Source organism: Candoia aspera, chromosome 5, assembly GCF_035149785.1.
Source record: "Candoia aspera isolate rCanAsp1 chromosome 5, rCanAsp1.hap2, whole genome shotgun sequence".
Taxonomy (NCBI): Eukaryota; Metazoa; Chordata; class Lepidosauria; order Squamata; family Boidae; genus Candoia; species Candoia aspera.
Window position 1 is genome coordinate 55,667,405 of NC_086157.1, and position 26,093 is coordinate 55,693,497.

The 26,093-nt window shown below is 37.9% G+C and overlaps 1 protein-coding gene across 3 annotated transcripts in view; it reads left to right on the top strand.

Moving 5' to 3' along the window:
* The window catches only part of USP9X (ubiquitin specific peptidase 9 X-linked), a 112,590-nt gene that overhangs the window by 20,060 nt on the left and 66,437 nt on the right, over positions 1-26,093 (top strand). For all 3 annotated transcript variants that reach the window (XM_063305242.1, XM_063305243.1, XM_063305241.1), the window contains 9 exons: positions 5,042-5,295; positions 6,840-6,985; positions 7,848-7,927; positions 8,662-8,774; positions 9,977-10,195; positions 11,359-11,474; positions 19,418-19,669; positions 19,763-19,901; positions 21,980-22,132. In XM_063305242.1, the coding sequence (XP_063161312.1) occupies positions 5,200-5,295; positions 6,840-6,985; positions 7,848-7,927; positions 8,662-8,774; positions 9,977-10,195; positions 11,359-11,474; positions 19,418-19,669; positions 19,763-19,901; positions 21,980-22,132 (1,314 nt within the window). In that variant the 5' untranslated portion in view covers positions 5,042-5,199. The remainder of the gene's footprint in view (positions 1-5,041; positions 5,296-6,839; positions 6,986-7,847; positions 7,928-8,661; positions 8,775-9,976; positions 10,196-11,358; positions 11,475-19,417; positions 19,670-19,762; positions 19,902-21,979; positions 22,133-26,093) is intronic.

The window sequence follows — 26,093 nt, forward strand, 5'->3', positions numbered from 1 at the left end:
AAAATATTTGGACTAGCTTTCAGTTCAACTATGGTTTGAAGAAATTGGGCTGAGTGCTATGCTTAAAAAGATTTTTTTTAATAATAATTTTATTAAGCATTACAATTACAAAGATAAATAATACAAACTAAAGAAAAAGAAAATAGAAAGTGCAAAAAGGAAGAAAGAAAATCAGAAAAAAAAGAAAAAATAATATAGTAAAGAAAAAGATACATAAAGAAATGACTTCTCCATCACAAGTATAAACAATTTTAGTACCTTATCACCCTCTCTTAAAATACAACAAATGATCTCTTCTTCCCATAACTCATCTCTTATCTATAAACAAATCCTTAAAGCATCGTCATCAGTCCTGGTCAGCAAAAGTCCATTAAAGGTTATCAGAGATAACATACCTATTTTAACCTTGATCAAATAATGTCCTAGAACTTGATTTCTTTCCATTTTTTCTTTGTCCCTTCTCACAAAATTCTTCAAAGCTTTAACGAGCCTCTTAAATTCAATATAGGAGAGTTATCCAGGTCACTCCTTTGGTTTGTTATTTGTATATCAACTTTTAATTATTAAGGCATCAACTGGTTTCATTTGTACAGTATATCCAATGTAGCATCTTTTTCCATATCATTCTTGTAGCCTGTCATTTTTAAATCTACTTTCAAATCAGTCTCGGTCTTGTCTGGTAAAATTTGTTCCTCTTTCATAGCATCTTTTAAGCAGTCTATCTATAATGGTAGACACTCTTAAAGTTAACTTCTGTGTCCATTGTTCACAAATATCCTTCAGTACGTCTAACGTTAAAAGTATTTTGTTCCATTCATTCTGTCAAATTTAAGTGTTCTTCTCCTTTAATTGTAATCTTTAGTTCCCTCTAGTGTCCAACCTTCAAGTCCCATCCTATCATGTCTCTTTTGTTTTAAGAATTCAAAACAACAGCATTTTCCACAGGAAGGATTCTTATAATTAATTTTGAAATCTTATTTCAAATCCATCTGGACCCTTAGTCTGTTTGTAACTTTCCAAAATCAACATTCTAATCATCCTTTTGCTGTTTATTCAAAAAAAAAAATTTTTTTACGTCCTTTAAAACTTCTTTCACCAAGGATTGAAGGAAGCTCACCCAGTGCTATAAAAGCTTCAATCCAAAGGTTTCTAATAGCTGAAAAGCAGTTAAGAAGCAATTTCCAGAAGTGATTAAGAAATGAGGCTCAGCGAACCTTATGTTGGTCAAATAGCACAGCAGTCCTAAATACACAAATATATTTACAGCAGAATAACTAAAGCAAAGAAATTTTGTACTTTGGAATATCCAAGTCATAGCTCTGACCTTAACCAAATTGAAGTGTTGTGTTGTGATCTAAAGCACATAGTTCATGTAGGACAGCTTCAAGCTATTAACAAGTTGAAGCAGTTCTTCAAAGAGAAATGGGCCAAAGTATCTCTGTGCCAGTGTACAGGTTTGATTGACAGATACAGGAAACGTTGGCCAAAGTCATTGCTGCTAAATGAAGTGTCACTGATTTCTAAAACTATGGCTTCATATATTTTACTCAACAAAGAAAGTGAGTATCGGCTCAATACATAAAGACATGCAAAGATACACTGTTTTGGGTGTTGTTTTTTAACAATTCTTTATCAATTAATAATAGTTAATTAAACTCTTGATTACATTGTAGGTCACTATATCTCAGGATTATGGATAGTTCTAAAGGATTCACAGACCTTCTGTTACTACAGTATTTCTTCCAACAAAGCCACCCAGAAATAGCATGCTTATTGCATTTAGATAAACCACAAATAGGAATTACATTAACTATTCTATGTAGGAAGAGGAGTCAGTTTCACTAACAGAAACCTTATAGCTTACCATTTTGTGCAAAATGATTGCTTCGGCCGCAACAGACTGATGCAAGCTTTTACCTTTAATCTCTAGTCCCATATCAGGCCAATTGTATTGAGTAGATGAAAGAATGAACATTTTGTCATATCCCTTTGCCTACTTAAACATATACTTAAATTTACTGAGCCATGTTGGCATTTTTTGTCATTATTCCAACAAAAGTATAGTGGTTTGTATTTAAAGTTTGTCATTTATTTAAAAAGACATGCAACAGAACATGAAACCACTCATTTTATTGTTTGAGTTACATCCCACCTTTCATTAAGGTACTCAAGGTAGTGTACATAATAGTTCCTCCTTACATATTTCCCCACAAAAACCATCCTGTGACATACAGTGGTGCTTAAACATTTGTGAACCCTTTTGATTTTTCAATGTTTTTGCATAAATATAACCTAAAACTTGATTTGTTCCTCACACAAGTCCCAAAACTAGATAAAGAGAAGCCAATTAAACAAGTGAGTCAAAAGCATTATACTTGTTCATTGATTTATTGAGGAAAATGATCTAAAGCTACATATTTGTGTGTGGCAAAAGTATGTGAACCTTTGCTTTCAGTAACTGGTATGCCCCTCCTTCAGCAGCAATAACTGCAACTAAACATTTCTGATAACTGTGCATCAGTCCTGCACACAGTATGGAGGAATTTTAACCTATTGCTCCTTACTGAACAACTTCAATTCAGGGATGTTGGTGAACTGCCTGCTTCAGGTCCTTCTACTATATTGCTGTAGGATTAAAGTCAGGACTTTGACTTGACCATTCCAAAACATTAATTTTCTTCTGCTTTAACTGTTCTTTGGTCGTACAACCTGAGTGTTTTGGGTCATTGTCTCACTGCATGACCCACTCTCCTTGAGCTTCAGTTCACAGACAGATACCCTGGCATTTTCCTGTAGAATTTGCTGGTACAATTCAGAATGTGTAGTTCCATCAATGATGGCAAGCCATCCTGGTCCATAGGCAGCAAAGCAGGCACAAACCATGATACTGCCACCACCATGTTTCACAGATGGGATATGGTTTTTATGTTGGAATGCAGTATTTGCCTTTTGCCAAACATAACAATTTTCATTCGAGCCCAAAACTTTACTTTTGGTCTCATCCGTCCACAGAACATACTTCCAGTAACCTTCTGGCTTATCCATGTGGTCTTTTGCAAACTGTAGATGGACAGCAATGTTCTTTTTGGAGAGTAGCGGCTCTCTCCTTGCAACCCTGCCATGAACACCATTGTTGTTCATGTTCTCCTGATGGTGGTCCCATGAATACTGACAGCAATGTTCTTTTTGGAGAGTAGCGGCTCTCTCCTTGCAACCCTGCCATGAACACCATTGTTGTTCATGTTCTCCTGATGGTGGTCCCATGAATACTGACATTTACCAATGCAAGAGAGGCCTGGGGTTCTTTGAGACCTCCCAGAGCTGAGTTTCCCAACCAGTGTTCCCTGGAACCCTGGGCTTCTGCAGGAGGTTCCCTGGGAAAGCACAATTTATTTAAAAAATTATTTCAAATTCAGGCAAGTTGCTATGATTAGATTATATTGCAGGTTCTGAATGTTGATCTACCACTGTTGTAAAAGTAACTCATATAAAGTGCCTGTGCAGTACCTTTCTTTATATTTCTGGCTGCTGAAGCCAGTGAAGTAATCATAATGCATATATAAATGAAACAAATATTTTTTGAGTCTAAACTCAAATCTCCAAAGTGACTAATAGAATAGTCTGCTGCTATAATTTTGGGGTGGAAGTTTATTTTAGAAAATATAATATAAGCAACCAATTTACTTTCAGTTTTGTGTTTCTTTTTTAAATGCTAGTTACAGTTTGTCTTTAGACTGATTTAGATGTTCATCTTAGTAAATACTGATACCATCTAGTCTGTATTCCACCTACATTTGTTCTATAGCCTTCACTAAATTACTCTGACATGCTAGGACAAGTGAATAGGACTCAAAAAAGTTGTAAACATCAGAATGTTTAGTTTTCACTATCCTGTGGAATTGGGGTAGCAGCTTAAATAAAATACTTACTAATAATAATCTGCCACACTCTATCTTATGATGATATCTTGTAGCATATATAGGAAAAGACTTGTGTCACTGAAGAGCCTTTGAATATACTTTAGCACAGTCTAGTGTCTATTTTAAATGCTTCTGATAAATTTAAGCTATTCAGTTTAATAGTTGAATATAAATTGCTGTTAATTTGTTGCTCAAATTTTGGCAACTGACTTCTATGTATTGTAAATGTGAAAGTCCCCTTCAAGTTAAGGTAGTTTCCTGGTGATTACTGGACACATCTGTGGAATTGTCTTGGCAACAGTATGGAAGGGATTTGCTATTGTTTGCTTCTGATTTTTTTGTTTTGCTTTGACTTCCCAATCTAGTCCTAATGTTTTCTGATGGCCTTGCATCCTGGTTTGGTCCTCATTAGCATTTTTAGATCATCAGAGTTTGGCTGGACACATATATTACTTGAAATAGAGCCTTATCAGGAGAATTAATAAGGAACCACTACTAAAACTGGTTCAGTATTGGCCATGGGTTAACATTTCTAAGTGCTCTGTGGTGGCACAATGTTGTTTTTACAATGCCAAATGATAATTTTTCCTAAAATACAGAACAGAAGCATTGTAAGAGAAAGGAAAGATGGTTGGGTCATGGAATTGAACTTCATGGAGTAAATTCATTTATTCTCTTTGTTTAGTTTTGAAGGAATATAATAGTTCTTAGATTACCTGTGATTCTTGGCTACATTTATAAGAAAAATTATGTTTTTATTTCTTTTTAAAATTTTATTAAGAATTATAAATGAGAAGAATAAAAGTCAATACAAACAAAGAAAAGGGGGGAGGGAGTGTAGAGAAGAAAAAAGTAACTTCCCCCTTCATCCAAGCAGGTAAAAACAATTTTAGTAGCTTATCACTGTCTCTAAAAAAAAAATCTAATCTCTCTTCTCCCCATAACTCATCTCTTAGATAAAAACAACAAAATCCAAATGCTTTGTCAATCATTCTTTGTCAGCAAAAGTCCAGTAAGGGCAACAGATATAATTATAGAATATTTTTGTTTCTTGAATGGCATTATTTTTGTATGTTCAAGATAATATTTAAAATAACTTGATCTATTAAATTATCTTTCAGGTTATGCAATGGTCTCTGCAAAATGGCTTGTTCTTGAGTTGGAGCTTTTTAAAACAGATCTACGCTGGTACTTCAACTTTATTAAGCGGACTATAAGTTTTTCTCTTTCAACAACTACATAAGCAGACAAAATTGCAAAAATCTGCCCTGTTTCGAGTATGACAGCCACGACACGTGGCTCTCCAGTAGGAGGGAATGACAGTCAGGGGCAGGCGCCTGATGGACAGTCCCAGCCTCCTCTCCAGCAGAATCAGGTATGTTGAATATATCTTTGCAAAGTACAGATACTTTTGACTGAATGTAACAGTAGCTAGTTCTAATTAGTTCTTCTTTCACAATTCTTGCTGTTATATGAAATTCCAGAATTGATAGTGGGGAGCCACTGTTGGCTGCAAATACAGGTAGTCCTTGCTTAATGTCCACTTGTTCAGTGACTGTTTGAAGTTAAGACAGTGTTGAATGAGGGGGACTTACAACAGGTCCTCATAGTTGCAGCCATCCCTGTAGTCACATGATCATGATTTGGGTGCTTGGCAACTGGCTCGCATTTACAATGTTGCACTGTCGCACAGTCACGTAATCTCTGTTCGCAACCTTCATTGCTGGCCTCCAACAAGCAAAGTCAATGCGGAAGCCAGCAGGAGGTTACAAAAGGCTATCATGTGACCGCGGGACACTACAACCTCACAGGATTCGCCTAACAACAGCAACTGGAACTGCTGTCGTAAATCAGAGTCACATGACATTGCACCTTATGACCACGTCACTTAGCAATGGAGTTCCTGGTGCCAATTACTGTTGGTAAGTGAGTTCTTCCTATAATGAGATTTATGTTCTTAAAATGCTCATAAAGTAAGATGCTTTATAAGCAAGGCTCCAGAAATTTTGAGTGGGTTTGATGGGTTTATGTTTGCTATGAGTGTGCCTTGTTCAGTGCCAGGATGAGAATAGGAGTGCATTTTAGTATAATCTAATCAGTCGTGTTCTATAAGGAGGGTAACTATTAGTGTTTTGATGATCCTACAGGAAAAGTAAAGCATTTAGTGAACTGGAAGGGTTGTCAATATTCCTGACAAAATCTATGCTTTCTATAATAACAGAGCAACAGTTGATACACAGTATAAGTCATACTGGGAACACTAAGGCAATCAGCAGGAGTTAAGAGAGAAGCACAGTGGTGGATAGTGTATTTTCCTCTCACCTGGAAGCATGCTTTGGCATGCAAAGTGTTTAGGTTCATGGCACTCTGAACCTAAGCTTTATCAAAGATTTCTTTTATGTAGGTGGCACCAGTGCTATTTCATGTGTTAGATAATATAGAGACCCTAAAATGATCACACTTTTTAGCAATCAATGTTAGAAACAGGTACCATATTAAAATTTCATTGATTTTGGGAAGAGATAATATTAAACAAAATTAAATTTAGTATCCTGTCAAAAAGAGAAATCTGATATCTCCAGATAACATTACTGTAGTCAAAAGTTAAACACACAAGCTTGTGATAAAGTGAAAATGAATGCTGTACATATAGCAGTGGAATGAGAGTGGCAAGTATATTAGTGTGGTTGTAGGAAGAAAAAGGAGGTCTGTCATTGACCATAATTGGAAATATTAGCACATGGTTAAGTTTTAGTGCAGTCTTGAATTTAAAAACCTAAATAATCTGAAAACAATAATCAACCTTCTTAACCTTTCCAGGATCTCAATTTTGAGTCTTGTTTAAATGCTCATAGTGAAGCTATAAGCAAAAATGATGGTATTTGAATAGTTCATTGAAATACATAGTTTCCATTTCAGACTTCTTCACCTGATTCTTCAAATGAGAATTCCCCAGCTACCCCCCCTGATGAACAGGGTCAAGGTGATGCCCCACCACAACTTGAAGATGAAGAGCCTGCATTTCCACACACTGATTTGGCAAAATTGGATGACATGATCAACAGGTTATTTCTTTAACATTTTTGTAATTATTAAGTTATAAGAGTTGTGCAGTAAACTTCTGTTGGCATTTTGGATGCATTCCAGTAGTGTTTAAGGAAATATACCAACTCCTCGTTTAGCAATTATCTCAGCGTCCATTCGCAAATATGACAAATAAAAAATTCATTTCTGACCAATGTGTGCATTTATGACCAAATTTTGTATGCCTGACAACAACACATGCTGGAGTAAGAGTAATGCTGCTGATTGAGAACTTGATCTGAATGAGACTTCTGTCTAATGCTACTTCTTTCGGACAAGGACCCAAAAATATCCTCCCAGGTTGCCCAGCTTTGTGCTACCATCTGCACAATACGCTGCACCGTCACTTAGATTTTGAATTTCTTAACATAGTATTTTATTTCAATTCATTTTAGTATTTTCATTCTTAATTAATTTTGGATTGTAGTATATTAATTGCTTTTGTTTATATGTATGTATGTATGTATGTATTGTAAGATTGTTGCTGTTGTATAGTTTTATTGTGTCTGGCCTTAGGGCTGTAATAAACGTGATGATGATGATCTGAATGAGATGGCAGCAACCCAGTGATCTTTGCAGCATCCATCCATCTCTCTCTCTCTCTCTCTCTCTCTCTTGTGTTCACTTAGCGACCATTTCACTTAACCTGGTTGTTGGAATGGAACTCAGTCCCTAAATGAGGAGTGGGTGTAAAAAGTTGAATTGTTTACAAAGGACAGTATCAAATTATGGCAGATTTTTCTTAAGTGTTTCTTAATTTGTGGCCAGGTATTGGGATAAAATACACGAATGGGGAAAGTTCAGATGTAATGTAAAATGGATTATATTCTTATGTCTTCTTAGACCTCGATGGGTTGTTCCTGTATTGCCTAAGGGAGAGTTAGAAGTTCTTCTAGAAGCTGCTATTGAGCTTAGTAAAAAGGGTAAGCTGAAAAATAAAACATTAAATGGACTGGTTCCTGGTTGACTCACTGAAAAACCTGTTTTTGTATAAAATGTTTTTTGTAAAAATAGACAATGTTTTCTCCTATTTGGGTAGGGAACACCTTAGGATAATTAAAGAAAATATCAGTAATTTAGCAATTTTTGTAAAAGAGAGATGAGCAATTAATCAGAAATTCTCTGGCTTGAATCCTCTTACGCATTGAACTCATTTTTCTAGAATGTGTATGTAAACACAGTTGAACTCAAACCTAGCTATATTAATTTCTCCAGTGACTCCTTTGCTGTTCTCATTTCTATCCCTGGCTACATTTTAAAATGGCTTATCTGTGTGAATTGAGAATTGTCTTAAACAGACACTGTCTTATCAGTGCCTTTTCATTCCTTTCTCTTGTGTAACCACTCAGAAACATTTACCTTTTCATAAGACTTCCTTCCATCATCAGCTACTTGTGTTCTGATTATTTTTTCTTACAAGTTGTCAGATTTTTCACTGTTAATATTCTTTGGTATTAAATTATCATTTTAGATTTACTGAAGAAATTGTCTTGTACTTTTATGCAGTTTTGATAAAATACAGTAGCTATATAAGGCTTATAAAGGGTTTAAAGTGCTTCTTTTGAAGCAAACTGTGAATGATTTGCTGCTGTTCGTCTGTTTTGACCACGGATTTCCATAGAAATAATTTTATTAAACTTTTTTTTTTTTTACATAGGTCTTGATGTTAAAAGTGAGGCATGTCAGCGATTTTTTCGAGATGGGTTAACAATTTCTTTCACAAAAATCCTTACAGATGAAGCAGTGAGTGGCTGGAAATTTGAAATTCACGTAAGTTGATAGCTACCCATTCATATAAATGTATGATAATAAGCAAATTCAGTGTGCTACAAAAAGTGATTTAATCGCCCAATCCCCTTGGCTTTCTGAACCAATGATTCCCAGACTTTTTGAATGAATAAATCACTTTTTAATGTTCAAACTTTTTGCAGTCTTCCACATGACAGTAGTTGTACTTTTATTATTGGGCATGTCCCCAGGGATTGAAGCTGAGGGGTGTCAAAAGGTACAGGAGAAGGGAAATATAAGATGGGATGCAGCTTTCACAGGAAGTTGTGGTAGGGTAGCTGGGTAGCTCTTGAAAGGCAGGGAGAACAGAGTAGGAGCTTGTGTAGAGCAGCTGTGCTGGAGTGAGGGCATTCATAGGAAGCTTACAGGATAGCAGGTAGCACAGTGCAGGATTCTGCCCAGAACAGATGCGCGTGCGCACACACAAAGGAATTCGGTTGCAGCCTTTACTTTAAATGGTTCAAATACAGGCAGTGGCAGGCAGGCTGTGTGTGCAATCACACGGTCAGTTTTGAGCAGTCCCCAAAACCTTTAGAAACTTGTCTGTAAAGAGTTTTCAGTAACCAGAGTCCAAAGCAGCAGGCAGAAGCATCATTGGGGCACGGTTGAAGGGTCTCAACATCATGAGTATGTTGTCAGCTGGTTCAGGTCCAAAGGAGCACATTTTCCACAGGCAAGAGGTCAATCACAAACAGAGTTCCAAGTAGCAGTGCAGTTGTTCCCAACAAGAGAAGTCAAGTTCTGTCCATTGCACATGGCACACTCTGGGTTTGGATGGTCTTTCCAAGTCTGGTTCTTCGTCCTCTGACAGCGGGTGCAGCTGCTCCTGGTGATTGCTGGGTGGTGATTGCTCCTGGCCATTGCTAGCCAGGAGGAAGGAAAGAGTAATGACCCTGATCAGTGCTGCCTAGGCAGTGGAGTATCTTTTGGTCAGTGTCTATGTCATTAGAACAGCAACGTGACTGTGTTTTGTTTCATTTTCCATGTTTGGTGCATGTCATGGATCCCTTGTAATAACTCTGCAGCCCCTCAGGGATCCATGGTCTGCAGCTTGGGAACTGTTGGTCTAAACCTAAAAAACACCACAATGTAGTTTGGTGTCATGTGTGTCCATTGCTGTAATAAGATTTGTGGCAGAATTTGAATACAAGGCAACATTTCTATAATCCTTTTCTTTTAAACAGAGATGTATCATTAACAACACCCATCGCCTTGTTGAACTCTGTGTGGCAAAGTTGGCCCAAGATTGGTTTCCTCTTCTTGAACTTCTTGCCATGGCCTTAAATCCTCATTGCAAATTCCATCTTTACAATGGTACACGTCCCTCAGAAACTGTTCCTGCTGGAGCTCAGCTAGCTGAAGATGAACTTTATGCTCGTCCTCCAGACCCACGGTCACCAAAGGTATGCTAATTGAAATTGGAACTATTAGTGAATCTTAGTTCATACAAACAACTCTGGATAGTAACTTCCTGAGATAAGAGAGTAGTACAGAAACTGAATTTCTTTTGGTTTGGTTTGCTAGTGCATATTTAATTGAATCAGAAAAACAGAACTTGTGCGTTTACTTCAGCAGAAGCATGTGATGATTAGTTTCATAATATGATTTCAGTCTCTGATATTTAAACAATGGTATCATTGAACAATTTTGATAATTCATATTCACTACGTACTGTAAATAGTTCTTTTTCAGAGTATTAAATTGAATAATAGTGGTTGTGGACAAAGTGCTTGAATGCATGCCCCCAGATTTGTTTTTGTTACTCCCAGTGCAATTCAGTAGATTCATTTTTAGCTAAATTAGATTATGGAACCTGGCATATTTAATCTGTATAAACACACTTGTTTTCTGAGTCAAGTCAATCTTTGAGGAGCCATTGATCCACAAATTGGGATATATGTAACAGTGGTAAACTCTTAAACTGTAATTAAAGGAGTGGAGTAGGGGATTGTTCACCCTTTTCTCTACAAGTTTTATTTCATATTTGTTTATCAGGAGGACACAGAAATTACACTGGCATTACTAATCATATTTCTCTTTAAGCCAGAATCCCAAGAGGGTTAAAAATGCTACTTTAATGCTAAGTAGCATTATTAGTTATAGATGTTTATAGCTTCTATCCCTATACCAAATTGGAATTAAAGTTTATAAAAAAACTGCTGATATAATAAAGACAATCCTGTGGACCATCAATGTGGGGATGGCTGTCAGGTTGCTGAACTGGAAACTGAATTGATATTAATATAGCTTCTGAGGCCTGGTATGTTTTCTATCTGCTAAAACACTGTTTTTTTAGATACCCTCCTGTCTTTGTTTCTGACAAAAGAAAATATAATATTTATTCTGCCCTTAAAATGTCATAATTAAAGATTGAATTTCAGGTGATGTTGTAATTTTTCATATTTTATAGTATCGATGTAGTTAAAAAGATATGTAAAAGAACAATAATTTAAAGACTTACTGGCTTCTAATTCCAATCAAATATATGTAGAACAACTTCTTTGCAACATAAATATGTATTTTGGTGGTAGAAATTACTTGTAAAGGAGGAAAAATTGTTTTGCAGGGTTGGCTAGTAGATCTCATCAACAAGTTTGGCACATTAAATGGGTTTCAAATCCTACATGATCGTTTTATGAGTGGATCAGCACTGAATGTTCAGATTATTGCAGCTCTCATCAAGTAAGTTCTTCTAAGGATGTATTTGGAATTTGTCAACTGAACCACAGTAACTGTCATTTTAATTCAAATATCTTTCTCTATACTGGATTATGAAAAATTACTATTATATGCATATATTTCCACACTTCTCAAAATATGAAGGAGATTGCGCAGTTCTGAAATACAAGAAAATGAGAATACATAGAATTAATAACTGAACTCAGAGGGTGGTTTGTATCCAATAGTGGATTTAACCCTATAGAAAACATTTCTTCTCTCAAAAAATCAGAATACTTGGTTTTTGCCAACTACTCCTATTTGCTTGAAGGAATAACTTTTGGCCAGGAAACATGTTTAGAGACAGATCATATCAATTTGTTCAAATTAAAGTTGTTGTTGTTGTTGTTTTTGAAATACATAGTCACTGTTGGCTACAATCCAGACTACTAAACTGTTGTTACTCCCCCCCAAAAAAACCCTGAACCATATTTGTGAGCCTTAATGCTAAATTCAAAATTTCAAAATTCTTTAGGTCCTCAATAGTATATGAAAATGTTTGTGTTGCAATTGCTACTACTTAAAAAAAACTTACATGTATTGCACTGCAAAATGAAAACAACCTTACATTGTAATTCTGATCTAAAGGCGTCCTGTTCAGTTTGTTTACCAAAATAACAAATTCCTTATTTTTTACCTCTTTATTCTAACTCTTGGTATCTAGAAGCTTTAGTGGTTTAACTCTTCCTTAATTAATGTACAAACTAGCATTAGTTTGTAGAAGATCTTAGTATTTATTTTCATTTTAATCAAGCAAATTCAATTGTGCAGTTAACTTTGCTTAGGAAACAACTGCAGTAAGACTGAGAACAAGTTTAATTTCAGAGTTTCCTTGGTTAAAAAAATGCTTCTAAGGTTGTCATGTTAATTAGCCCACTGAAAAATAATTTTGGGGGGTTTTGTATATCCACTGGTGTTGATTTTTATCAAAATATTTGGATTGTACCTTCTGAGCTGGTTTAGGAGAGTTTGTTGCATTTATATGACAGTTTGCATTTCCTGTTTTGGTGCAGTGCTGTACATGTGAGGGCATAAAGAACTTTATATATTTTGTCTTGAATGAAAGATGTAAGATCAGTCAAAAACATTGTCCTAACAGTTCTGAGCTTCAAAAACTGAGGATCTTTTACATTGCAAAATCTTGCCAATAGTGATGTATTGATATTGCTGCAGAAATAAATATTTGTGGCTACAGCTTTTTATAGTGCTCAGTTTAATTTTTATGTGAATTCTCAAAAGATATTTAAAAATTAGTTTTATTAGACAAAGAATAAACTAAATACTCATTTAAACTTAAATGTTTTCTTCCAAGAATGTTCTATTATCTTGGATTCTTGCCCCTGCCATTTTCTTAATCAACTATTATCCAAATCATTGCTGAAAGTTCTATTTCTTCCTCTCCCCAAAAATGAACACCATAGTGACAGTAGACTGGAAGACTAATGAATTCTGATTTATTCATAAACAGATTTATCATAGCTTATTCAGTTTATGAGAAATCTGAGAACTCTAAATCAGTCCTCTACTAATAAACTAAAATCATGGTTTGCTACATGATTCTGGCCTGTTACAGAAATTGGCTTATTAAATTCATCACTATGATGGGATGGATACCATGGAAGAATAACTCCAGCTTCATTCTTCCATGGCATACATCCCATCACAGTGATGAATTTACAGCTATACAGTCCAGCATCCTGGAACTTACTTTAGTTGAGCTGAAAAGGTGAGAGCTCCACCCTCCTGCCTATAGTGTATAGTACTGTCTTGCCAAAAATACCCTCGCTTCTTTTCTATCACATTGGTGAATTTGTGATTTGTCCTTTGTGATTTGTCCACTCCTTTGTTCTTTGTTTTGCATTCTTAAAAATTTAATACATTGACATTTTCTTTTTCATTCCATTTTTAGGCTCCATAGTCATAAAGCCTTGAACCTTTTTTTCCCCAAAGTGTTCTGATTGTGAGGAAGATTCTGCTACCCCAAGTCTCTTAAGTGACTTTTGCCCTGGAGTCCCCGTGTTGACTTATGGACTCATTGCCAGAATTTCATGCTATAGACTTTCCAGAATTGCTTAGTTTTTTTCCATGCTTCCCTGGGAACAGGCTGTAGATATAGCCGTGGATTTGAGCTTGTGTAATGTGCTGTAACCAACTGATTCCAGCTTTCATTTAGTCTTGAATGCCCTGACATGTCCTAAAATAAAGTACCTAGTTTCAAACTCTCCAAAGTTACTTCTTCAGTAATTGTCTGGGTTACTGCAGAGGTTCTGCTGCCAGTAACTCCAAGCAGGTGACTTACATCAGCACCAAAGTTGTAGTAGCAAGCTGGGGACAAAGTTGGTTTAAACGGTTTAAGAACTAGCATTCCAAAAAGCCCTCTGCTCCATAGATTCAGTAGATGACTACAGCACAGAGTTTTACCCCACTTCACTCCATGGAACCTGCCCCCCCCCAGGGATTATACATTATACTCATAATACCTCAGTCTAGCCTCTATCTTTTTTCTTTCCATACTTAACCATTATCTAGCAGAAACATTGTAGATTACCTCTGCAGGAGAGAGCAGAAATGGCTTCCCAGCTATTTCCTTCAGACTTCAACTTCAATCCTGAAGTTGTCACAGGATCCAGAACTTCCTGCTGTTCTACTTTTTAAAACTGTTTTGGACTCACAAACAGTAGGTATTAACCTGGATTAAGATTGTAATCAATCAGGTTTATCCTGAAGTTGTAAATTCAGTCCAGGTTTCATACCCAGACAAGCCAATCCATTGAGAAGACAGCATTAAAAAGAGCAGATAGAGTATTAGTCAAAGACTGTTTTGCAAGAAGGATAGTCAGAGGTTTTTCAGCTGGGACTTATGAACAGGAAGTCATGAAGGGCTACAGACTAGAGTTATTTCAGTAGCTTTAATGAGCCAAATGTGAAAGGCATAGAGAATGGGCTTGAAGTACAGTGGGAAGATCTACTACCAGTGCAATGATCAGATAAGTGCAGCTAAAGCCCTTTCCAAGAAACAAATGTAAGAAAACGCCTCAGACAGCCCCCCTCCCTATTCACATGAAGATAAAAGAGAGAGAGGAAGGAAGCACATTCAGACTTCAAGATTCTGTTACTATAACTGTTCTAATAAAAGTTACACCCAAATGGCATTTGTTTTATTATCTGGTCTACCTTGTATAACTGACATCAAGTTCCTCCCTAAATCCCAGCAACCACTGACACTGCCAGCTGTCCCTGATGTGGTCTGATATCCTTCAGTAGGTTAGTCCTGAGTAAACTAACCAAGTCCAGCAGTCCCTCAGTGTAACTGAGCACTGCTGTGTTTCTGTTTTTCAGTGGTCTCACTTCAGGTGCTGATGTTGTTGAGGGATACATGGAAGAGTTCTTTTCTGCAAGACAAATGCTGAGATCGGGACAGGGACAGTGAGGCCAGTTTCTGACTTGATATTACTGTTGGGGCCTGGCAGCACAGAATCTGCTTCTTAGGATGCCACCTCCTGGTCTTCCTCATCTGAAGAGTTTTTGAGACCAGGCCAGGGTAGTTTTGGACCAGCAAGAAACTGAGATTCCTTTCAGGACTATCTTTAATGATCTCTGGATTTGGAACCACTGCAGATTCTATTCTCTTTCATACCTATTGCATTATTATGGCTATTACCATCCTCAGAAGGATTCATTTTACCCAAGACCACCTCCTTGGCTTTCATGGTCACTTTGCTTTCCAGCTTTGAATGATTCTGAAAACATGCGTGGTCTCTAAAAGACCCAAACTATTTGGCAACATCTATATCAAGTACTTGGTAGCAATTACAATGCTATCCACTCTAGCTGCCTACATTATCTTTTATCTTCTATGTTTGATTGATTTTATTGTAATTTCTTTTATTGCTGTGAGCCACCCAGAATCATTGAGAGTAGGTGGCATACAAATTTAATAAGTTGTTGTTACCACCAATTTTGCCTAAAGTATTGACTATGTTTGTCACTAGATTTGTCACCACAAATCTTCTAACTTCTCTGGTTCAGACTGCAGTTTCACTAAAGTTGTTACTAGGTTTTGTCCCATCATTGGAGTCTTTACTTGACTTGCTTCCACAATCTACTAGTTGTGCATTTCCCACTCCTCTTCTAGCATTCTCTCACTGGTCAAAGCTCCTCAGAGAGCACATTCAGAAGCATAGCCAGGACTGGACCTAGAAGATAATTTGTCTGAGACAGAAGCCACCCTATAATCACAAGTGGTTACAGTAGATGCGTCCTTATTGGAATAGAGTGCCCGCTGCAGGCTCCAGCAATTATCTTGTCTTTGGACAGGTGAGGAGTAGCATTTCAGTATCAGTGCACTGGAACATCTATTACTCTACAAGGCCTGCAAGATGTTTCAAGCCCTCCTGCCTCACAGAGTAGTATAGGTGATCGATTACCAAAGTTTTGCAGTGGTTTCCATATCAACAAACAAGCAGATTTATTCTGTTACCATGCTTCATCTGATTCTGATCCTCTAGCATTGAGGCATGCAAAACTAGATTTGCTTAGTCTTACAGTATTAAGCAACATACAGGTGTTCTTCGGTGACTCCTTGATTATTCACCTTGACTGCATGCTAAACGCTGATGTTCTTCATAATATCTTTCACTAATGGGAGACTCGATTGGTAGAACTGATTGGGGAATGTGAAAGCTCAGTACAAGTTATATCATTTGAGTCATATCACTTTCCATGGTTTTCACAAAATAAAGCACCATGCCTTCATAGTGGTTGAAAGATTCATAGAGAATATGGTTTTAGAACATTGCTCCTTTTCCTTGGACCACCAGAATTCATGCATGTGCCACTAATTGAATTGTAGTGACTACTTGATGGTCTTTATAGCTGTGGTTTGCATACATCTTATCTAGTGGAGAATGGCTATGCATATGCATGCATGCACACAGGTTAATATCTCTTAGTTTTTGTCCTGATTTTCACTCATTTGTTCGATGACTCAAGTAATTGCAGGCCTGTTAATAACTGCAAATGATAAAAGTCTTCCCAAAGCCTTAACAGTGCATTTAGATTATAAAAATTACTGATCTAGTCTATTAACTCACTGGTTTATTGGTTCCACACAAAGACCATTACAGTAGTACTGCTACCGTTCCTATTGCTTTCATTAGAGGTGTTCCATTTCAGGTCATCTGCAGAGGTAAAGAATAGTCTACCCTATCATATTTTTCGAAACACCGCAGACTGATGATGGGGCAGCTCTATGCTTTAGTACAATGTTGTTCATCTCACAGGACCTGTCTACCATTCTTAAGTGTGATACAAAGAGATCACAAAGAATAGCCATTGGTAGCTTCCATGTAATTCTTGTTATTCCAATGATTATTTATATATTCAAATGATCCTTCATTTTCTCTTCAGGTGTCAGTTTAAGAATTGTAAAGATGCTCTTGAATTGAGCCAGTTCCTGGGTATTCGTGCAGTTTTCTTGCTAACATTATGGAAATAGTTTGCTGTTGTCTTTTTCTGGTGTGGTTTTTCAACTTCCCAGTCTACCCAAGAGTCCTAAAATTCCCAGGTTATCCCCAGGTTATTAGTTGAAGCTGACCCTGCTAAGTTTTTGAGATTAGCCAGGATCAACTAGCTGCTGTCACTTGCCACAGTGCTTGTGTCAGTTTTGTTGTTGTTTATTCGTTTAGTCGCTTCCGACTCTTCGTGACTTCATGGACCAGCCCACGCCAGAGCTTCCTGTCGGTCGTCAACACCCCCAGCTCCCCCAGGGACGGGTCCGTCACCTCTAGAATATCATCCATCCACCTTGCCCTTGGTCAGCCCCTCTTCCTTTTGCCCTCCACTCTCCCTAGCATCAGCATCTTCTCCAGAATGTCCTGTCTTCTCATTATGTGGCCAAAGTATTTCAGTTTTGCCTTGAATATCATTCCCTCAAGTGAGCAGTCTGGCTTTATTTCCTGGAGGACGGACTGGTTTGACCTTCTTGCAGTCCAGGGCACTCTCAGAATTTTCCTCCAACACCACAGTTCCAAAGCATCTATCTTCCTTCTCTCAGCCTTCCTTATGGTCCAGCTCTCGCAGCCATATGTTACTACGGGGAACACCATTGCTTTAACTATGCGGACCTTTGTTGTCAGTGTGATGTCTCTGCTCTTAACTATTTTATCGAGATTTGTCATTGCTCTTCTCCCAAGGATTAAGCGTCTTCTGATTTCCTGACTGCAGTCAGCATCTGCAGTAATCTTCGCACCTAGAAATACAAAGTCTTTCACTGCTTCTACATTTTCTCCCTCTATTTGCCAGTTATCAATCAAGCTGGTTGCCATAATCCTGGTTTTTTTGAGGTTTAGCTGCAAGCCAGCTTTTGCACTTCCTTCTTTCACCTTCATCATAAGGCTCCTCAGTTCCTCTTCGCTTTCAGCCATCAAAGTGGTATCATCTGCATATCTGAGATTGTTAATGTTTCTTCCAGTGATTTTAACTCCAGCCTTGGATTCCTCAAGCCTAGCATGTCGCATGATGTGTTCTGTGTACAAGTTGAATAGGTAGGGTGAGAGTATACAGCCCTGCCGTACTCCTTTCCCAATCTTAAACCAGTCCGTTGTTCCGTGGTCTGTTCTTACTGTTGCTACTTGGTCGTTATACAGATTCTTCAGGAGGCATACAAGATGACTTGGTATCCCCATACCACTAAGAACTTGCCACAATTTGTTATGGTCCACACAGTCAAAGGCTTTAGAATAGTCAATAAAACAGAAATAGATGTTTTTCTGAAACTCCCTGGCTTTGTCCATTATCCAGCGGATATTGGCAATTTGGTCCCTAGTTCCTCTGCCTTTTCTAAACCCAGCTTGTACATCTGGCAATTCTCGCTCCATGAATCGCTGAAGTCTACCTTGCAGGATCTTGAGCATTACCTTACTGGCATGTGAAATGGGTGCCACTGTTCGATAGTTTGAACATTCTTTAGTGTTTCCCTTTTTTGGTATGGGGATATAAGTTGATTTTTTCCAATCTGATGGCCATTCTTGTGTTTTCCAAATTTGCTGGCATATAGCATGCATTACCTTGACAGCATCATCTTGCAAGATTTTGAACAGTTCAGCTGGGATGCCGTCGTCTCCTGCTGCCTTGTTATTAGCAATGCTTCTTAAGGCCCATTCAACCTCGCTCTTCAGGATGTCTGGCTCTAGCTCACTGACCACACCGTCAAAGCTATCCCCGATATTGTTATCCTTCCTATACAGGTCTTCTGTATATTCTTGCCACCTTTTCTTGATCTCTTCTTCTTCTGTTAGGTCCTTGTCATCTTTGTTTTTGATCATACCCATTTTGGCCTGGAATTTACCTCCGATGGTTCTAATTTTCTGGAAGAGGTCTCTTGTCCTTCCTATTCTATTGTCTTCTTCCACTTCTGCGCATTGCTTGTTTAAAATGTGTCAGTTAGCATAGGACAAAGTTGCAGAGCAGAACAAAGGGATTTTTCGCAGTCTGGATGACATTGGACCAAATCAATGTACAAATAAGTAGTCTGCCATTCCTGATTTGCACATAATGCTGAGCTGTGGACAGAACCATCTGAGTTTTATAGTGAGAGTGATCCCACTTTCCGCAACTTTCAGATGTAGTTTTTGTGACCATGAATTATTACTGCAGGAGCTGGTAAAGATCATCAGGAAGAATTCTAGTGATCATGAATTTTGGGTTGTCAGACTTTGAATATTCCCTGAAAATAGCAGATTTTTTTTTCTTTGCTTGTTATCGAAGAATAGCATGATGAAAAAGACTGGAGGGGGGGCCTACACTAAATAGCTTACTTTTCAATCAGAGTCATGGTAAATTTTGCTTTTATTAATTTTCATAATTCAAACCAGTTTTACATTTACATTGATCTTCTTTCTTTTCAGACCATTTGGACAATGCTATGAGTTTTTAACACTGCATACAGTGAAGAAATACTTCCTTCCAATTATAGAAATGGTTCCACAGTTTTTAGAGAACTTAACTGATGATGAACTGAAAAAAGAAGCTAAGAATGAAGCCAAAAATGATGCTTTGTCAATGATAATAAAATCTCTGAAGAACTTAGCCTCAAGAGTTCCAGGACAAGAGGAAACAGTAAAAAACTTAGAAATATTTAGATTAAAAATGATACTTAGGTAAGGATCTCTTCAGTCATGCTAATGCTTTATTAGGAGTTGGGTTGTCTTACTCTGCTTCTCTTAAAATTTCATTTTAATATTTCTTCATAGGTTATTACAAATTTCGTCTTTCAATGGAAAAATGAATGCACTAAATGAAGTTAACAAGGTGATATCTAGTGTGTCATATTATACTCATCGACATGGCAATCCTGAAGAGGAGGAATGGCTTACAGCAGAAAGAATGGCAGTAAGCTTATTTGCTTTAATTTAGCGGGAAACTGTAAAGAATATGCATCAATAATGTTTTTCTGCCCATAGGAGATAAGTTGGGGTGGGGGGCTTTGAGTTTTCTTGGCAACAGTTTTCAGAAGTAGTTTGCTAATGCTTCCCTTCTAGGGCTGAAAGAGAGTGACTGACCCAAGATCACCCAGCTGGCTTTGTGCCAAAGGCAGCCTAGAAATTATGATTTCTTGTTTCTAACACAGTGGCTTTACCCCAAACTGGCTTTCAGCAGATAGCTTTGGCATTAAAACATAAAGAACAATTACAGAAATATTTTAAGCCGCAGGTAAAACGAAATGTAAATATCAGTTTAAAAGTTATGCACATCAAGTGTCAAAAACTTGGGAACAAAAGGTTTGCTGAAAAGCAGAACGTAGCACTAATTGTCTAAATATTTTTCCCTAAAAATTATATTGGATTTCTAAAGAGGGAATTTCACCTTCTTGGTACCATAAGCCTGTTCTGTTGTTTATCCATAGTATTCTATTCATAGTAGCTCACTGGAGTGGAAGCTAGATTGCATCATGTATTCTAAACTCAAATATGGCTTAATTTATTTTAGCATTGGAAATTTATGCTACCACTTTTAAGTTCTGTTCTGTTTGTCTGTTTTTACAAGCTATGTAAATTAAGCATCTGTCTCAACTGCACATGATCTTAGTATAATAGATGCTGGAATCTAGGCTGTCATAGATTTCTGGTTCTTAGCTTTGACTATTTTGCCTAATAACACATTCACGTCGTACCTTGCTACATGCTCACATAGCAAATTTACACTCTGCCTAATCATTGTGAAATCTGGAGTAGCCAGTTGAGCATGCTTGTTCTAGGAAAACAAAGCTGGTGAATAATATTACTACACGTAGTCCTCGACTTACGACCACAGTTGGGACCGGAATTTCTGTCACTAAGTGATGCGATCATAAAGCATGATGTAATGTGACCTCATCACTTAGCAACAGCAATCCCAGCACTCCCCGTTACTGTTGTTAAATTCCACCAGTCAGCCGAGGACCCACCCCAATCCAAGCCATTCGAGGCTTGGTCTCTCTCAGCTCTGAACCTTGGTTTTTCCACGGTAAGGAACTGCCTCCCCTTCAACTTCCCCCAATTGCCTATTCCCCCCCCCCATCTCTGCCCTTTTGGCTGCCCTGCACCCTGTCTTGCAGGGCAGCAAGCAGCCCCAGAACCACACGGTTCTGGGGCTGCTTGCCATGCTGCAGCTTGGGCTTCTTGGCATGCTGCAGCTCTGGGGCTGCAAGAAGCCCCTGAGCTGCAGCATGAAGCCCTTCAAAGTGCCAAGTCCAGCCCCAGCCTAGCCCAGCAGCACAGTGCAAAGCCACAGCCGCCCTGGGAATTTGCAGCCACCCCAGCTCAGTCTCAGCCACAGTTGCCCTCTTCACTCTGCGCTCCGAGGCCCTTGCCGCTCTGTGCTCCACTGCCCCAGCTGACCTGCTCTGTCTTCTTGCTCCTGCTGCTAGCGAGGTGTACCTGGCCTGGCCCTTCGTGAGGCAGCTGCTGGCCACGTGAGGCTATCTTCCCCAGGTCTCGCGAGGAAACTGCCGTGCATGACCTGGGGAAGGAGCCTCATGAGGCCAGCAGCTGCCTCGCAAAGGGCCAGGCATGCTGGGTCAGCAATGAGAACAAGAAAATGACTAGGGTGGCAGGGGCCATGGAGGTCAGGGGCCAAAAGGGCATAGATGGGGGGAGATAGGTGGGGGAAGTTGAAGTGCCCTGCAGTAATAAGTGTGGACGGGCTGCCAAAGACCCAAATTTTGATCACATGACCACAGGGGCACTGCAATGGCTGTAACTTTGGGGGCCAGTCGTAAGTCCCTTCGTTGAGCGCTGCTGTAACTTCGAATGGTCGCTGAAGAAATGGTCGTAAGTTGAGGACTACCTGTATTTCTTTTTCCAGATTGTTATGTTTATGTTCCTCCTCCCATACGAGTTTTATAATGCATTGCTCGCAGTCATCTAAAATGAAAACAGAGAATGCCTTATATATTTTGATTTTATCCAATATGTTCATGTTCTGTTTAGGAATGGATCCAGCAGAATAATATTTTATCAATTGTGTTGAGAGATAGTCTACATCAACCTCAGTATGTTGAAAAGTTAGAGAAAATTCTTCGTTTTGTCATCAAAGAAAAGGCCCTTACCTTGCAAGATCTTGACAACATTTGGGCTGCACAGGTAAGAGTTAAACACTATCATCTTGAGTGAGACTATTCTTATTTTGCATAGTCAGGTACAATTTGAGTTGTCTATATGTTGTACTACAATATTAAACTAAACATTTAATACTTTCTTCTCTGAATCATTACCCTATATTTAACAAATAGTGCAAAAAGTTTAACTCTTTTCAAGTCTCAAATACGCTTCAAGTGTTTTTAGTAGTAGCTCTAGTTTAAATTGTTCAGTATTAGATTAAAATGGTATTCTAATCTATTAAACCTTGCCAGGTGTATTCCTGTAGAATTTCGCTTTAGGAATGAAACATTCCAAAATTCTGAAACATTAAGTTATAGAATTTGTGAAGTTTGGGGCTGCAACACTGAAGTGTAAATTACAAAAACTGGTTCATTGTTCAGTGTATACAGGAAAACCACAGTTTAACAGACCCCCATTTTATAGACTTTTGATGCAGCAAACAAAATTTCCATTGCCTCCAAAAATAGTCCCGATGAGTGAAAATTTTCTTAATTTTATCTGAACGTTATGGCATCATTATGCAATTGATGTACAGATAACATGTTTTGAGCATTTGGGAGTAGCAGGCACCCCATCCTTACAATTAGTCTATACAAGCAAAGCTTCACTGTATTAGAACTAAGGAAGAAAGTCCATTATTGATTGTGGCATTCCTTGACAAAGGCAGATAATACATACGTGATCATTCTTTGGATATAGAATTCTGTTTTAAAAAAAATTACAAAAATTAAAATGTTAGGTATCAAAATTTTAGATATTGAGAGAAAAGTCCAATTTAACAATCAAAGATATATGATAAAAATTGTGATCAAATGCATTATATGACCCAGGGATGTGCAAATCCTTTCAGATATGAATATGATATGCCCCAGTTTGAGTTGAAAACAGTTGTTTGAAATGGATTGTATCAGGCATGTTGGAACAGGAAATGGCTGTTTGAAATTTGAAACAACTGTTTCAGATGTGCAGTCAGGTATTTTGAATTTGAAATATGTTTTAAATCCCCAATCCAGACCAATTTTAGGAATCCCAATGCCTTTTCTTACAGTCCAATACTCTCTTTACTTTTCTCTCTCCTTATTCTCTGTTCAAGAAAGTTTATTCCATCAGAATCAACATTTGGGTCCATCCGTCTCTCTTCTTCTGCTTCCTCCTCTGTAGTGTTTTTTCCATTCCTTCTCCTTATTATATTTTAGTGGTTAATCACTTATTTTTTTCATTTAACTCTTTCCCATGCCTATTGATATTTTCTCCTCCTGGAGGTAATCTTCCTTGGCATTATGTGTTCTATCCTGGGAATTATTCTTTTCCTCTGTGTTTACATTCATGGATTCTGTCTTTTGGCCTTAGCATTCTACTGAAACAGGGCCAGAGTCCTGTATATTTTAATCTTATTGATTATTGGATCTGTAACCATGATCAAGCCTGGATCTAACCTAGTAAAAACATCATGCATGTGGCCACAATTTGGATCTAGTTGTTACCTCAACCAGATAGTTTGTAATCTGATGGTTGAGGACATGCTCATTCTTTTTCCATGATAAGATCACTTCCTAATTAATATGCTACTCATTGGTACCTGTAACCTCTGAATAATGGGGGCTGATTAGGATGCTGTACAGTAGTCTTAAAAGTCTGTGAACCCATTTAAATTTTCAACATTTCTGCAGAAATATGAACTAAAACATGATCTGTTATCCAGAAGTCCTAGAACTAGATAAAGAGAACCCAACTAAACAAATGAGTCAAAAACATTCCTTTTTTTTTTAAGGAAATGATCCAAAAATTCAAATTCAAAAGGGTTCACTACTATATCTTAGATGCTTTATGAATCTGATTTTCAGCAGGTAGTTTAGGGTTTCTTTCCAGGGATTTTATACGCAGCTTCACCATGCGTCTAAACAAGCTCTAGAAGGCAAAGACAGGAACAAAAGATGTCCTTTGTGGAGTGTATGGTTGGATTCAGAGATGATTAATATTTCTTTAAAAGAAGGGATAGTTCCAGTTGTTTTGAAGGAGGCAGTGGTGTGCCCTTTCGTTTCAGGCATGTTTTGTTCCAGATGTGGACCAAAATACTGTTGTTCTAGGCAGAAGCAGTTCATTTAAGGGGTAGTAAGAGCAGAAAAAAGCAATAAACATTGGTAGTGGCTTGGAGAGGAAGATGAGAGCAGGCTCTGGGAAGATCAGGGACAGAAGAGCTAGTGGAAGATGCTGTGCTTGGATTACGTTCCTTACTGCTGGAACAATTACAGTGGGGAACAGGTGCATAGGCCAGTAAATCCACAATGGTTGAGAGGAAGAAGGGAAGGGAGGTACTGGGAAGATTGGGGATTGAGGAGGCCAGTTGGATATGCTGTTCTAGGTGCTGCTGAGGGAATGCAGGCAACAGCCTTTCCCCATTCAGCCCATAGAAATCACCCTGGAATCCCTCCAGATTTTGCTTTAGCCAAAACCTTTTGTTTCTACTGAAATGGAACTGCTTTGAAGCTGTTCATAAGAATTTGAAGTAAAATGTACACAGTATTTTGTGTCATGCACATTCCTACTCTGATCATTAGCACTGCAGTCTTTTCACTAAAACCTGTTGTTTCACTTTCATTTATGTCCATCCAGCAGTTCATTCTCCACATATTAATCTTTCTCACTGTACTGACTCCAACTATACCTCTTAGCTCCTTCATGAACTTCTAAGTGTGCTTACAGATTCTGTTTAAACTTTTCCTTATCTTTATTGATCTTATTCTCCTTTCTTTGCATTTATTCTAATAATCTGTTCCAATGACCTTTGCCTATTCAGCTTCATCATTCTCAACCAAAGGTCTCATGAACCCAGAAACTACTCTCACTTCCTTTGCCTCACATTATGCCCTGAACTGCTTTCCAAAACACTTCCCAGGGAGCATTCAAGGCATCTCCCTAATATTATGTGATAAAACCACATTACTTTTCTATCATCACATTCACACTACAGCTTTCTCCCAGAAGTTAGGTGTAGCTTGCAGGCATTTAGAGGCTGCTTGGCACTATTTTGTGCAAGCTGAAGTACATATAATAGAAGGAATCATGCATTATCAAGCATCCTCAGGTTTTTGTTTCTTCTTCATCTGATTATTTTAGATTGTTGCCTCTTGAGGTTAGCTTTGTAAAGCATCAAGTACATTATAAATTACCATACTATTCCCTGAATTTTTATAAGAATTTTATTAGATTTAAAGCAAAGATAAAAACTACAAAAAGAAAAAAACTAAAAAGGTATGAAAACACAAAAAAAAGAGTTTTAAAGATTACATAAAAAGATGGCTTCCAACTTTTAACAGCAAGAATATACAGCAATTTCCATAATCAATCCCTTACTCTATATCAAACCAAAATCACATAATTTCTATAAATCATTCCATTAGCACATTATAAAAATTACTAAATACAATTGCTCCTTCCCCTTACATTAAAAAAAGAGAAATATATAACCTCCTAATCAACTTCCTCCCAAAAAATATTTATTTATTTCCTTCCTACCACTATCCTATTAATTTCTGTCCACTATAATAAAGAGCGGTGGGACGCGGTGGCGCTGCGGGTTAAACCGCTGAGCTGTCGATCGGAAGGTCGGCGGTTCGAAACCGCGCGGCGGGGTGAGCTCCCGTTGCTCGTCCCAGCTCCTGCACACCAAGCAGTTCGAAAATATGCAAATGTGAGTAGATTAATTGGTACCGCTTCGGCGGGAAGGTAACGGCGTTCCATGAGTCATGCTGGCCACATGACCCGGAAGTGTCCTATGGACAACGCCGGCTCCAAGGCTTTGAAACGGAGATGAGCACCGCCCCCTAGAGTCGGACACGACTGGACTTTACGTCAAGGGAAACCTTTACCTTTACCTTTACTATAATAAAGAGCAAACTAAAAAACGTATAAATTGTCTGCTCTTATAATTAATAAGACTTCA